Source organism: Notolabrus celidotus, chromosome 15, assembly GCF_009762535.1.
Source record: "Notolabrus celidotus isolate fNotCel1 chromosome 15, fNotCel1.pri, whole genome shotgun sequence".
Taxonomy (NCBI): domain Eukaryota; kingdom Metazoa; phylum Chordata; class Actinopteri; order Labriformes; family Labridae; genus Notolabrus; species Notolabrus celidotus.
In genome coordinates, this window is record NC_048286.1 from 27,098,215 (window position 1) to 27,112,048 (window position 13,834).

Here is a 13,834-nt window from a genome sequence, read left to right on the forward strand (position 1 = left end):
GAGATTACACGGCGCATGCGCAAACAACACAGTTCCGGTGTAAGTCCCTCCCATAAAGTCCCATCTCACAAATAAAGAACAAAAAAACTGATATTAAGGCAACTTCTACTAACAGGAACTATGTGGGCTACCTTTTGATTTTTACATATTCAGCGTGTTATGTACAAAAGAACCACTGTAGACTCATTCAGGAAATTACAGGTTCCATTTAAGTCAAATGACTCAATCTCCTTTAACCATGTTACCCTCAAATTTAGTCGCATCTTTATCATTGGGGTAAATTTGATCCCAGCAGTTTAAACCACCAGAAGCTGATTGTTACCCAAGTTTTTGTTTCAGGTACCTTATGTTTCGGTTCTAGACCAATTTTACTGGGGGGGGGGCAGGCTGGGGCCAAGGGTGTTGTCAGAGGGACACATTCAACCCTGACAAAAGAGACTGAGAAGGGCGAGGACTGGCTGAGAACAAACTGGCAAAACATCAGTGCATCCCTATATACTAGACATATATACTACTGTGTACTATATCAAAATGCAGACTGACAGCAGATGTTTGGCTGTTTACACTCAACATGAGTCCCTTAGCGCTCTAAGGGACTGGAACCAAGTGCCACACGCATGTGTTCTGCCTGTAACATATACCGAAGCTTTTTTTATTGTATAATATTATTTTGGTTTGGAGGGGGGGCCACAGGTGGGTCCAGGTTCAGTTTTACAGGGGCACTGGCCCCTGTTGGCCCCTCCCCAGAACCGCCACTGTTGTTGACTATCTAAATAGCCCTTTAAATAAAATACATTTCAAGCATAAACATAATTTAAAGCATTTAGAGGGACTTTTGTCATGCTCTCGTCGGCCCTGCCTTGTTTCTATGATATCAAAATGTATGACACAGGACACATCATGACTGTCTTTAGAAACATGGTGGCTGGAAATATTATATCTCAATATAAAGGTTGGCAGTTTGATCCCATCTCCTGTTCCAGGTATGGTTACGTTAGATTAAAGCTCTAAAGGAGGCTTTTTTAGGTTTGAACATTGTATCTTATTGGGACCTCAATATCATCCAAAACAACTAAAACAAATGTGTGTAAAATGTTGATATTTCTTATGATTTATACAGCAAAAACTGTTTTTGAAATTGGAACATATCAACATTTTAATTGTATGTTTACCCAGTTGTCCCCATTGATTTAGGAAAAGTCATGAAATATGAAGGCAAAAAAAAATTAAGTTAATCATTAATTTAGAGACGTTAAACACTGAATGGGCTCCAATTGACCCCAATGATAATAAGAGGGTTAAGAGAAACAGTTCTGGTGTCATTGTGTTTGCAGGTTAACTGAATCTTTGCTTTGGACATACATATCCCTACATTTAATTCCATATCATTATTATTATTTCCAGTTATAATGTGGGTTTTTTTTCCTTTTTAGTTTTTCTTAAGACCATGACTTATTCTTTGTAATCTCCAGACAGCAGAGCTTGATTACTCTTGATAGCAGGATCATTTTAAGATGACTTAGTAAAACAACCGACTAGGCTGGTCACTGTAAAAGGCAAGACTGCATTATGCCATGTGGCCATTTCCCACACTGATGAGTTTGTTCAGCTTATCTCTATGTTTGTTTTGTGCCTTCTCATCTCTGGGGATACCAGTCAAGTCAAGCTCTTAAAGGTACTGTGTGTAAAAATGGGAATGGTGATATATCTTGGGGTCAGACTTTAGTTTGCAATGCTCCCTTACTCACACCCCTCACGTCAATGAAGCAAAGGTGGCCTTTGAGGATGATCCTGCGTTTGTCAAGTTTACAAGTTATCAAAAACAACTGGTGCATTTCCCACAGCCACTCACTGAACATAAAAATAATTGGTAATAGTATATCTGTTCTGTGCTAAGGTAAAAACATGGCGGTGCAAAATGGCAGCCTATGTGGAAAGGGCCTGCTCCAAATAAATATAAATGATTCATACTGAGGTAACAGAAACAAACCAGTAGGTGATAACACACTTGTTAAAACAAACTTATGAATATCTTCCATCTCTACTAAGTTTTTTCTGCTAAATGCTGCTAAATCCTACACACTGCACCGTTAAGAAAACGACTGATTAACTTCAAGATTAAATTAATGGATGCATGTCTATTTAAGACTTCTGCATCTTGAAACATTTCACAGCAGATTTCAAACATTGGACTCAGAAAGCGGAGTTAAGTGTCTTCACTGTTGTCATTATGAGTGCTCCCATAACTTGATGCTTTCCCAGCTTTGTTTTCGTCACATGAACTCGACATGCACAGTAAAATAACAGTAATTAAAAAACTCTCAAATCAGTGATTAAAATAAATACAAATGTTTTTATTAGTTTTACTCTGGTAGAGTTCTTACAAACATTTTGTGAAGCATAAGTCTGACAATTCAAAATCAGCCAGGCAGTTCAAGTGGATTATCCCTCTTACACCATGGCCAGCTGCCAGAAGAATGTGAACTTTAATTCTGATATCTTGGGCAATAATTCTCAGAATAACATTTTTTAAATTATTTTTACTAATGTGACGTTCTGAATAAATACTTAAAAGAAATAAAAATATGATCCTCTTTAAAAAGGAGAATTTAGATTGAGACCAACAACAAGTATTTGAACTTATAATGAACCATGATGAGAGAGCTGCACTGGAGCAGAGTACTCCTTTGAAGGTAATGCATGGCCTTTGTCTAATCCACATATTCTCTGTGGCTGTGGTGTAAGACATTAAATAGCATTTCAGAGATCATTATAAAGACTCAGGGATAAAAAAAACAAAAACAAAAACAGACATATATTAATTCTCAAGTGTGGTTAAAGGCAGTTTTTTAGGCAATAGAAAAAATATCCAGTAATGAAAAATATTTCATCAATCGTTCTTTGTACATTAAAATATTACAAATACATACAGTGCTTCATACATTAAAATCTTTTACCCAGTCTCTTGTAATGTCACCAGAATGCACTGATCAGCTACATAAGCTGAGTGTTGATGACCTGCTCTGTGTTTGGCTCAGTCAGGCCGATCAGAGACTCCAGGAGGTAGGTGCTCGACTCGTACTGTGGCAGGCTAACAGAGCTAAACAGCTGAGGCTGGTAAAAGCTGTCTGTGTGTCTGTGTGCTTTGAAAGAGCTGTGCAGAGGTCCAGAGGTGTAGTCACTGTTGAAAAACTCAAGGTCCGAGTCGGAGGAGAGGCTCAGGTCCATGTACATACCCGAGGAATAGTCCACAGTGGGGGAGGGTGTGCGGGGGAAGCCCTCAAGAGAGTCATCGTCAAAGAAGTCTCTGGATTGGTTTGCGTTCTCATCAAGGTAATCGGTCAGTAAGTTCCTGTTTGTGTTCACTGTTGATGTGCTGTCCGTCTGTGGTCGCATATTGTCTGTCTGTGTGCTGTAGCTGGTCGAGTTGGTGCTGTGCAGCGATATTGGTTCTCCTGTTTGATTCTTTTGACTGCACGACGAGTAACTTTGATTGTCAGAGTCACAAATGTCGAGTGAGTGTGACATTGCTTCGTCGACTCCAGGTAGACTCTGACTCCCGTTGATACCTCCTCCTGTGTCAGAGTCAGAGGAGGATGAAGAGGACTCGGTCATGTCGCTGCTGCAGCTGTTCTCCTCAACCAAACGCTCTGGGCTGAAATGATAGGTAGGAGTTGCAGGCATGGTGAGAGGAAAGGCATCTTCCTCCATGCTGAAGCCAAAGGGACAGATATTTTCCTGTTCACTCTGCACCTGACAGGTCTCCTCCTGGTCCACATGCTTCTCAAGGTCCTCTTGTAGTCCTGCCTGGTCCTCCTGGCTCAGTGTGTCATTCTGCAGTCTCCTCTCCAGCTTCAGTCTCATGGCGGTGTGGATGTAATGAGTCTGCACACGTCTGGAGTTGAACTCGATGCGTCCCTGAGTGTTTCCACAGCCGTCTTTACTGCAGCCACACGGAAAGTTAAAGCGGTCCACCTGCGTGTGAAAACAGCAGCAACATTAACTCAGGGCTCAGGGTAATCAAGTGCAAAGACCACTTTAATCATACCACATGATGAAATAGCAAATCCAACTATATGAGAATGATGGAGTTTTGGTTCTGTGTTATACCTGACACTTGATTCCTGCCAGACTGCAGGCGCAGGTCTCTGGCTCACAGAAGCCCTGACAGTCACATCCGCAGGCCTCTCGGGAGACTCTCAGAGCATGAAGCTGCCTTTTCTCTTCCCGGTCTACACGCTTCACCCCTGCCGCCAGGAGGAGAGCCTGCCGCTGTCTGGAGGAGTATGGCTGCAGGAAACTTCCCTCCTCCAGCTCAGCATCACTGATGTGGACTTCAGCATCTCCACCTGGGATCTGATCCATCGTGAGCCTCTCTGCTTCTATCTGGTCAATGGCACCGCTGATGATCAACTGGAATCAGAATAACATAAAGTAAGACAACAGTTGCATAGGGAAGCGATGAAAGCTGAAGTAGAAGTGAAATAAACTCACTTTTTGTTTCAGAGCCTCGAACCTCTCTGCTCTCACTCTCTCCCGGAGGATCTCTCTGTGTCTGTGCCGCTGCTCCAGAGCGTGTTCAGCTATCGTGTAACTCTGGAGGCTGCTGTGTTGTCGCACCATGCCCAGAGTGGCTCCTCCTCGGCTTGGCACGCTGGTGAAGCCCTGACATCGCGGGAAACTGAACACCGTCACCCGGTCAAACTGCAAGTTGCTCCGTGAGCCTGCGAGTCTTGGCCTCTTCAGGATGGACCGGACTGATTGTGCAAGAAAAACACAAACAGAAAAGTGTGAGTCAGGTCAGGTCAACGAAACATGAACACGTCTGTCAGACTCCTTGCACAACTCTGCTACATCAGTCCAACATGGTCGAAAACAATCTGAGTGGTGCATTCTGGTCTTACTTTTGGGACTTATTATAAAAGTATTTATGAACCAGCTTTTCTAAACAAATAAAAATCAACAAGAGAGGGGGTTCAGGTAGATTTATATAAGAACGAAATGTTCAGGTAGACTTGAATCAGTGAGGCAGGGTCAGAAAATACTCAGGCAGGTAAACATTACTAGCCACCTGCAACTATGGCAACTATAACATCATTTCAGAAAATCTGTACAAAAAAACACAGTCACGGATTTGGGAGAGAGCAGCACAAAAACAAAATCATAGTTTAATTGTTATCACATTGTGAGCATTTGTGTTAAACACATGAAAAAAGTCTACATTCATTTCAATAAACTAGGAAAAATATTTTGTGTATGTAAACAATCACTGCCTTCTCACTCAGCATGTATGCTTTTACTATTATATTACAGCCATGTGATCCTAGTAGGGTGTAATGGTTGTGATTTCACACCATTTTGAAGCAGTCAGTTGACGTTCAAGTGAGCTATCTGCTACCATTCATCCATCCTAGATTATTTTAACGTACAAATTAAAGTTTTTTGGATTAAATTTGCAAACTGATTTGTATTGTATTTTGTATATTAAACAGCAGATGGAAATTTTGAGTTCTAGCAAACATTTATTAATCACATGTCAAATCATTACCAATATTAAACAGTGACATAGATGTATTCCTCAAATTCTGCAGTCTCAATATGATCTTATGAAAAGAGATGGTAAGTCGTGAGCAGAAATGTTCAGCCACTTGCAACGATGATACGTAATACAAACAGATTTCAGAACCTGATAGGAGGACAGAGGATGAAACTAAGTTCATTAAAGAAGATACTCAGATGAATCTATCATTAATTGTTACATAAAGGTCCGTGTTCCAAGTGTTAGTGACAGTTTTCCAAGCTATACCTCCCTCTTTAATTTCTCCTTCATTATAATGATAAGTGATAAGAGGGGACGATCCTTTTCTAGAGTATAGTACAAGAGCTCACCTCTATTGCATTAGTAATACAGTTATAAGCTGGTTTAATGATGTCAGGTGACCTTGAGTGTCAAGAAAGGCACCAATAAATAAAATGCATTATTATTATTATTATTATTATTATTATTATTATTATTATTATTATTATAACAGTTAAAGTTGCTAAAATCAATAACTAAAAACAAGTAATGGCTGTAGTTTTACATTTCTGGTATATTGTAATATCAAGGAGATATAAATGTCCTTACAATCGCTCGCTCTCTCTTTTATTCTCCTCTATCCCTCTTTCCAACCCTAACTTGGTCGAGGCAGAGGTCTGTCTAATACGAGTCTGGTTCTGCCTGAAGTTTCTGCCTGTTAAAGGAAGTTTGTCCTTGCTGCTGTGAGGTGCAATGCTCACGGTGGATTAAGATGAGTCTTATCCTGTCTTGATGTTGGGTCTTTGTTAATAATAGAACATAGAGTACGGTCTAGACCTGCTTTGTTTGTAAAAGTGTCTTGAGATAGCGTTTGTTGTGATTTGGTGCTATACAAATAAAGATTGATTGATTACAAAAATGATTTTGACAAAGGCCAGCGACTTTTCTCTCAGACTAACTCTTCAAACCACAACTATCGCAAACACAACAAAAGGTAAACACAGGCTCTGGCTTTATTTTCTGCAGGTCTCTGAGTGGCCACCAGGTGACACACTTGAAGTGTTTCCCTGCAGAGGCCTGGGTCAGTCTAAAAACATACATGTGAGGAGGAGGAGGAAATACCAGGCGGAGGATCCCGTACAGCAGATTAACTGTACAGGGAGGAAATGAGAAAGCCAGGCTCTACCTGCTGTTCACTGAAGTTAAACCACAACATGATGAGAACTTATTCTTTAATGAGTCACTCTATTAATTATGCCTCAGCTCAGTGTTCAGTATCTCTCTGGTCACTGTTTGTTTAACAGTTTACTTCAACAGATGATCTAACCCTCACACATTACTGAGGCTGAACTCTGGTTCCAAAAGCAGCTGACTAAGCTGGTCTCAGCTGCTCTGTGAGTCTGAAAAGATCCACACTGTGGCACTGTTTGCTCCATGACTCAATGTGACTGAAAACAACCAACATGTACTTAAGACTGTGGACAACAATACCTGCAGACTACTTTACTATTGGAAGCCCTCTGTGCAGTCCTGTGATATCTTAATGAGGCCATTTGATATTACTTGTTTAAAGGGACCTTCTATTCAAATCCATTCCACAACATCCTATTGCTCAGTCAAATGATCTTCACCCAAGCGGACAGAGTCAAGGCGAGTCATTCTCTGTGTATTATTATCTAGAGCCGCACTCAGCTTTGGGTTTTCATACCCACGCTGCCACAGGCTGATAAGAGACACACCTATAAAACACAGATGGAAAAAAGACCTGATAAGGAAGAGGTTTGCATTATTTGAAAGAGGGGCAGAAAAAAAAGTGACATGGTGGTTGCGGGTTAAAAGACTTACGGGGTGAACTGGTGGGTGAGGACGAGCTGTGAGGTGTGACATCCTGGTTGTTTGCAGAGGGGCTGCTCTCCCCATCTGACTCCCATTCTGAGGAGGCAGGAGAAGAAGAGGAGGAGGAGGAGTAGCAGGGATTGTCTTCTACCTCTGTGAACTTTCTCTTCAGGATGCCTCTCATTGTTTGGCTGTGGTGGTTGAAATACATTCTGTGTAAACAGAAACAACAAGGTTTAAGTATTCATCGCACACAGATCAATACTCATCCAAACAGCAGCTTTGCTAGGAAAATAAATGAATTAACAATGAGGAAAATGTCCAATAACACAACAAGAAATATGTGGTTCCTCTGCTGTTTGAGCCCTAATGTACACAGTCAAATAATCTGACTTTCAAACACGAAAGTAATGCAGTAATGACGCCTCCTTTCTGCTGCGACTCTGCTGGTTGAGCCGGTTTCAGCACACACGTTTGTTTAAGCTAATTAAATCTTGATAGCATTTATCAGACAAACTGATGTTTCCTCAGTGCACAAACATGACCTGAAATCCTGACTTCTCTTTACCACCAGCTGAGCACTTAAGAGAGAGTAAAAGAGAAAAAAAACTGAACAGATCTTTTTCTTTTCCCCAGCGGAGTAATTAACATTCCAATGATTCCTCAAGTTTTTTGTGGAGAATACTTGGAAACGGGGCGTCCAATGGCTGCATGCTGAGGACTGAGGGGGTGTAATGGTTCAAGTGGCTGCTATTTTTGGATGTGAACAAGGAAGAGAAATCCAAACATGAGTAATTTCAGGGTTACAAACCTTAGCAGGGCCGCTCAAAGCTAATGGGGATAAGAAAAGAATCCAAGCGGATTTTGATGTAAAAGAGAGCCGTTTGAGCAAAAGAACGCTGGTATTAGTCTGCTCCAACATAGACTGTTACACAAGTGAGCAGTGTGCAAACTGTTCAGTCCTTTTGTGGAACAGTGGATGGTACGGACTATTGGATGCAGATAAATCAGAAATAAACTATTATTCAAATGTACATCAATGTTCTTGATTGATCCCATTGTTTTCCCCTTAAAACTCATAACACTTTAGTTTTAGCTGCAGTTAAAGCATTTAAAAACCTTCATTTGGTCATGACTTTTTCTTTCTCCTCTCTGAGTTCAGTGTCAAAGTTTTAAAACTTAAACTATCCTAAAATGTCCACACTTTCATACAGTTTGACCTCAGGTGCCTTAAACTCCCCCATGCTCCAGTGAGTGACAGTAATGCAAGCAGCTGACCAGGATTTGGACTGACCCCTCCTCTGGTCCAAAAGAGAAATGTGAGCCACTGAAAAACAGTCCCGCAACTGTGTTTTCGAAAAAGACAAAGTGCTCTCTAAGAACCCTCTGATTGTCCATAGTGAGCAAATAGTTGAACCAGTGTGTGTTTGTGTGTGTAAAGTATGTGTGTGTGCACTCAGTGTGAGACACTTCCTGGATCCACCAGCAAATAAGAGGTGAAACAAGAGACAGCTTCTTGTGCTGTTACACTGTTTACACTGTATGATCCTGGCTGCAGTGAGGTGTTAAGAGATTTATCTGTGCAGGAAAAACACTGTGACATGACTCTTAAATATTCCTTTAAAAAAACACAAGCGAAGAGTTTGACTTAATGCTGCACTGCTCTCTTATTCTAGCTGAATCTCGTCCCAGTTATGTTACATTTATTACATTTGATGTCTGACAGGGGAGTCTTACTGTACACGTGGGTATCCACTGAGAGACATCTATAATTTAAAGGTTCAAAGCAGCAAAAGCACAAAGTGCACGGGCGCGTTCACGTGAGTCACAAGAAGGAGGAGGAGGAGGAGGAGGAGGAGGAGGAGGGGGGAGGTTACTGTATTAAAGCACTGAAGTTGTCAAAGGCTGCAGGGCTTTTTTTATGGTGACGCAATTGAGAATCATGATGCAGAATTGGTACATGTTAATTTCTCTGTAGTGTTGAAATCCCCACGTTAATAATAATATAATAATAATAATCTTTATTTAAAGAGCACTTTTCAAAAACTGTTACAAAGTGCTTTACAATGCCTCAAAGGACATGTACAAAATAAAGAGCATTTTAAAAAAGCAATACAGTAAGTGCAAATATGTCATAACCATTAACAGAACATGAAAACTGATGTGACAGGAGCAGAGCACGAGGAGTGACCTCTTCACCCCTCACAGACACACAGGGATCAGGTCCACCACAATAACAACACTGTCTGTACCCCCTTCTGTCTGTCTCTTTCTAAGTATGTCAGCCTCTTTGTCATAGTCTTTATTATAGTCTAGCACACTGACAGTCTCCTTAAAGCAGAGGAAACTTCAGAAATTATAAGTACAGACAGTCTGGTTGTTGTTGGGGAAAGTTTGTTTCAGTATTTGCCCTCTCCTCTTATGGAAACGCATACTTCTATGCGAACATTGTCCAAGTAAACGCAATACGAATTCTGATACACATTCAAAAGGATAAGGCTAGAAATAAAACACATTATCACATTAAATAAACATCACTGTACTCAAAGAGTGATTGTTGGTTAGTTACTCACCACAAGGTAAACTACTGCAGCATAGTAAAGAAGAAGGTTGTAATTGACACGAAGTTATGAGTAAAGTCCAGCCAGCTGATCATTGTGTGCTCTCTGTGTTTATGTGAAGCTTCACAGTAGTACCAGTGTGAACATGAGAGGACTGGCTCAGAGCTGCCAAAGATAAGACGATAAGGAACAAGATGACACCTTCTTTTAAAACTTCAGTGCGCATGCGTGTGACTGTCAGACGAGCTAACTGTTATTTCTTTATTGAAATGTAGCCTTCATATAAACTTCACATAGACCACCCAACTAATACAAAAGCAAATCATGACACATAGCTTCTTTTTCTATATATAAAGGGGAAACACATGACCTCACAAGTTCATCTTAGCTGTACGTAAATCTCGACTCATTCCACCAGACGAAACCGGAAGTAGCTATTACAGGGAATCATCTTGCCTCACATATCTCATCTTCGTAGCTCCCCTGACTGCGTTGACGCAGACGGTGACACACGCAGGGGCAGCAGACGCACATAACTGTCACTGCTTCCCACAGAGCTCTTTGTGTTTGCGTTACAACCACTGATGTGATAGGAAATTAAAGAACATTTTAACATCCAGCGGGTGATAATGTGAGGAGAATCATCCAGTGTTATATAACGAGTGAGGGTACATGTACTAGTTTGACCTACAGAGTACTGTTTTACTTTGATAATTTCCTTTAGGCCTTATCATTTAACCCAGGGGTTCCCAAAAAGTGACACAAATAGGGGGGTCCTGAGATGTCTTCCAGATTTTTTTTTTTTTAAAGTTATCTAAAAATATTTATTATCACTGTTATTATTATTATTCATTTGTGTTTATTTACCTTGATTTCTTATGTATATCTCCCTTTTTGTTTGTAATGTTAATTATTATTATTTGTTTATTATTATTATTTTTGCATTTTTTGTCTTTATTTTTTTTCTCTTCTCTTTATTGGGTTTTGTATTACTTATATGTAATGTGTTAACTTGTGGTGAACAAAAAATGCAGTTATAAGTTGAATGACAAAAGTTATCTAAAAATAGTCAATTTTGCCTTTTTCTAATAAAAAATATCGACAAAAATAGTAGCTAAACTTGAAATAAAACCTTGAAAATAGAAAATGTAATGAGTTTTCTGCCTTTCTTTTTGCCAGATGACTCCTAAGTTTAGGGTTAGTGAACAGTTAATTATCAAAAGCATCAGTAGCAGTAGGTTCTTTTCTAGAGACCAGTTAAATTAAGCCACGTTAAATCACTTTGAGGGACAGTGGGGGTTGCAAAACTTTGGCACCTATATTTTGGGGGTCACGGGCTGAAAAGTTTGGGAACCCCTGATTTAACCTATAGAAAAAGAAATGTAATTATTTTGAACACAATAATAATGAGACTCAGGGTTGTTGCTTCAAGTTAATTGGTCATATTAAAGCTATATTGTTACCCTTTACTTTACATGTAGTTTGATTTTGTTGAAAAATGTACCAGAAACTAAAATGTGCCTTAAAACTGTAAATAAAACTAAATATATGTTGGCGTATCAAAAGTTTTACCTTGAACAATCATTTTGAAGTGTAACAGAATAATAATAATAATAGTAATACTTTATTTATATTGCACTTTTCAATACAGGTAACAAAGTGCTTCAAAGTGGGCAATAAAAAACAAGAAGAAATGTAAAGCAAAATTACGCAATAAAAAAAATTCAATTAAGTAAAAACTTAAAAACATACATACTTATTTAAAAAAGACCCTTAAAATCAGAGCTAAAATTTAATAAAATTACACAATAAAAGCTTTTCTGTAAAAATGTGTCTTGGGTAATGACATAAAACACAGGACTGACTCTGCAAGTCTGACATTCCATCTTTTTAATTCTAACAAGGCATTTTTAAAAAAGTAGGGATTCATTTTAAAATATACAAATTCTGTGGTCCTCAATTTTCAACATTAAATTCCAGCCACGCTTCATTTCCTGTTATGACTTCACTAGACTGTCTGGTCTTTTTGAGTTTGTGTAAACTGCATTGAGAACCCTTTTCAAATGCAGATCAGACCTCTATTAAATATGACACAGACGTCCAGGTATTCATCTGACATCACTGTAACATGACTCACTGCTGTACGTCTGTGATTGTGATGAGAGGCAGACACTCCTAAATTCCAGGAAACTCCCTGCAGTGCAGAGAAGATTTAGATGACGCAGGATTAATGATTTTGAAGTAAAGCCTTTGAAAAAAAAAAGTTCCCTCCTTCCCTGTTATGTTGCATTCTTTGTGCACTGAGTTTGACATACATCTTCAGCTATCTGAGCTGTTAACTCAGGGGAGCAGTGGAAAGGATCTGAATTAACATTCCTGTGTCTTTGCAAGTACAGATAATCACAGGACGCTGTGCAGCAAGGAGGAAAACTGACCAACAGAGCAAGGGCTTAACAGAAGGACAAGCCTAAAATAATACTGTTGACCTTTGACCCCGTGTTACACATCACAGATTTACAGAAAACAAACAGCTCTGACACCTAAAACTGTGTCAAATACTCGTGCTTGAGGAAGGAGAGTGACCTCAGTGCTCAGTGGAGGTGTGTTATGAAAGTGGGACCCACTTAGTCTGGGATCACTTTAATGCATGTGTGTTTCTCTCCCACTGACCTGCATGTAGAGTAAACACAGGAGAGGCAGAGCAGCAGGACAGGAGAGGACATGCTGAAGCTGTGTATAATAACTGCTGCGCTCTTTGTTGAGTGTGTGAAGCCAGATTTTGCAGCCCAAGGATTCATCCAGTCTCTGTTTTTTTTCCCTCTCTCTGTGATATCATTGTGACTAACAAATAACACATGATCAAAGCGCTACGTGAGGCTATGTGGCTATTTTTAGCACCATCACACTGCCTGTCCAAAAATATATTTTGTGCAATACAGTTGGAGTTTCCTGTTCCTTCTGCAGGCTGTTACCACGCACAGTGTGACTTCTCAGACCACACTGATGCAGCAGGAAGACAGAAAGAGATGAGTCACAGTCATAAATTAATATTTCACTCCTAAAGCACACCAGTGGTCATGATACAAGTAATAAATTCTATTACTATTTCCTACTGCCTTTAAAGTCTGACCAGCCTTAATTCCTAACCTCATCATTACATCTCCTGAAGTCCAAATGATTGTCCTTCATGTTGTGTTTCTTTCAAATGATCCTGTTCATATCTGCCAGAGTGAACTGTCACTGTGCCTTCAGTCCAGAGTCCACGTTACATAACTCATAGTCAACCTACATTCACTGCGCTGCCTCTCAGGTTGCTGCCACTGGCTCGAGTGTCCCTGTTTTCTCTTGAGTCAAGCTGTGAGCAGAGATGGCCCACATTCAGAGATATACTGACATGATTTGACAAAGCTTCAGGCGTGTGAAACTGTAGCCCAGTTCCTCCTTCCTCTCTCTGGATACTATCTCAGAGATTGAACCTCTTTTTAGTTCCCAAACGTGTTGGGTTTTATCAACATATCAGAAAGTATCAGGAAGAGATTTACAGCCAGGAAGTCATGGAAGGAGCCAAATTATACACCGTATCTGATGGATGGATGGATGGATGGATGGATGGATGGATGGATGGATGGATGGATGGATGGATGGATGGATGGACGGATGGATGGATGGATGGATCGATGACAGACAGACAGACAGACAGACAGACAGACAGACAGACAGATGGATGGATGACCTCTCTTTCTTTAACAGCCTGTGATGTCATATTGGTCTGACCCGTCACCAGTCAAATATAACTGATCTCTGTCTGTTGCAACATGAACACAATCATAACTCACCAAAACAGGAAGGATCCACACCTGAGGTTTCAAATCATCCAATCATGAATCTACAGCTGATAATGTGCCGTGGATTAAATATA

General features: G+C 40.1%; 1 protein-coding gene across 1 annotated transcript; it reads right to left on the reverse strand.

Moving 5' to 3' along the window:
* Positions 1-2,333: 2,333 nt before the first annotated feature.
* On the reverse strand, positions 2,334-10,061 carry LOC117826236 (cysteine/serine-rich nuclear protein 1-like). Its single transcript, XM_034702168.1, has 5 exons — positions 9,928-10,061; positions 7,364-7,566; positions 4,495-4,757; positions 4,111-4,413; positions 2,334-3,975 (listed from the first exon to the last, which is right to left on the reverse strand). Exons 2-5 carry the CDS (start codon positions 7,563-7,565, stop codon positions 2,995-2,997), a joined length of 1,749 nt encoding a protein of 582 aa, XP_034558059.1. The 5' UTR covers position 7,566; positions 9,928-10,061; the 3' UTR covers positions 2,334-2,994.
* Between the last annotated feature and the right edge of the window lie 3,773 nt (positions 10,062-13,834).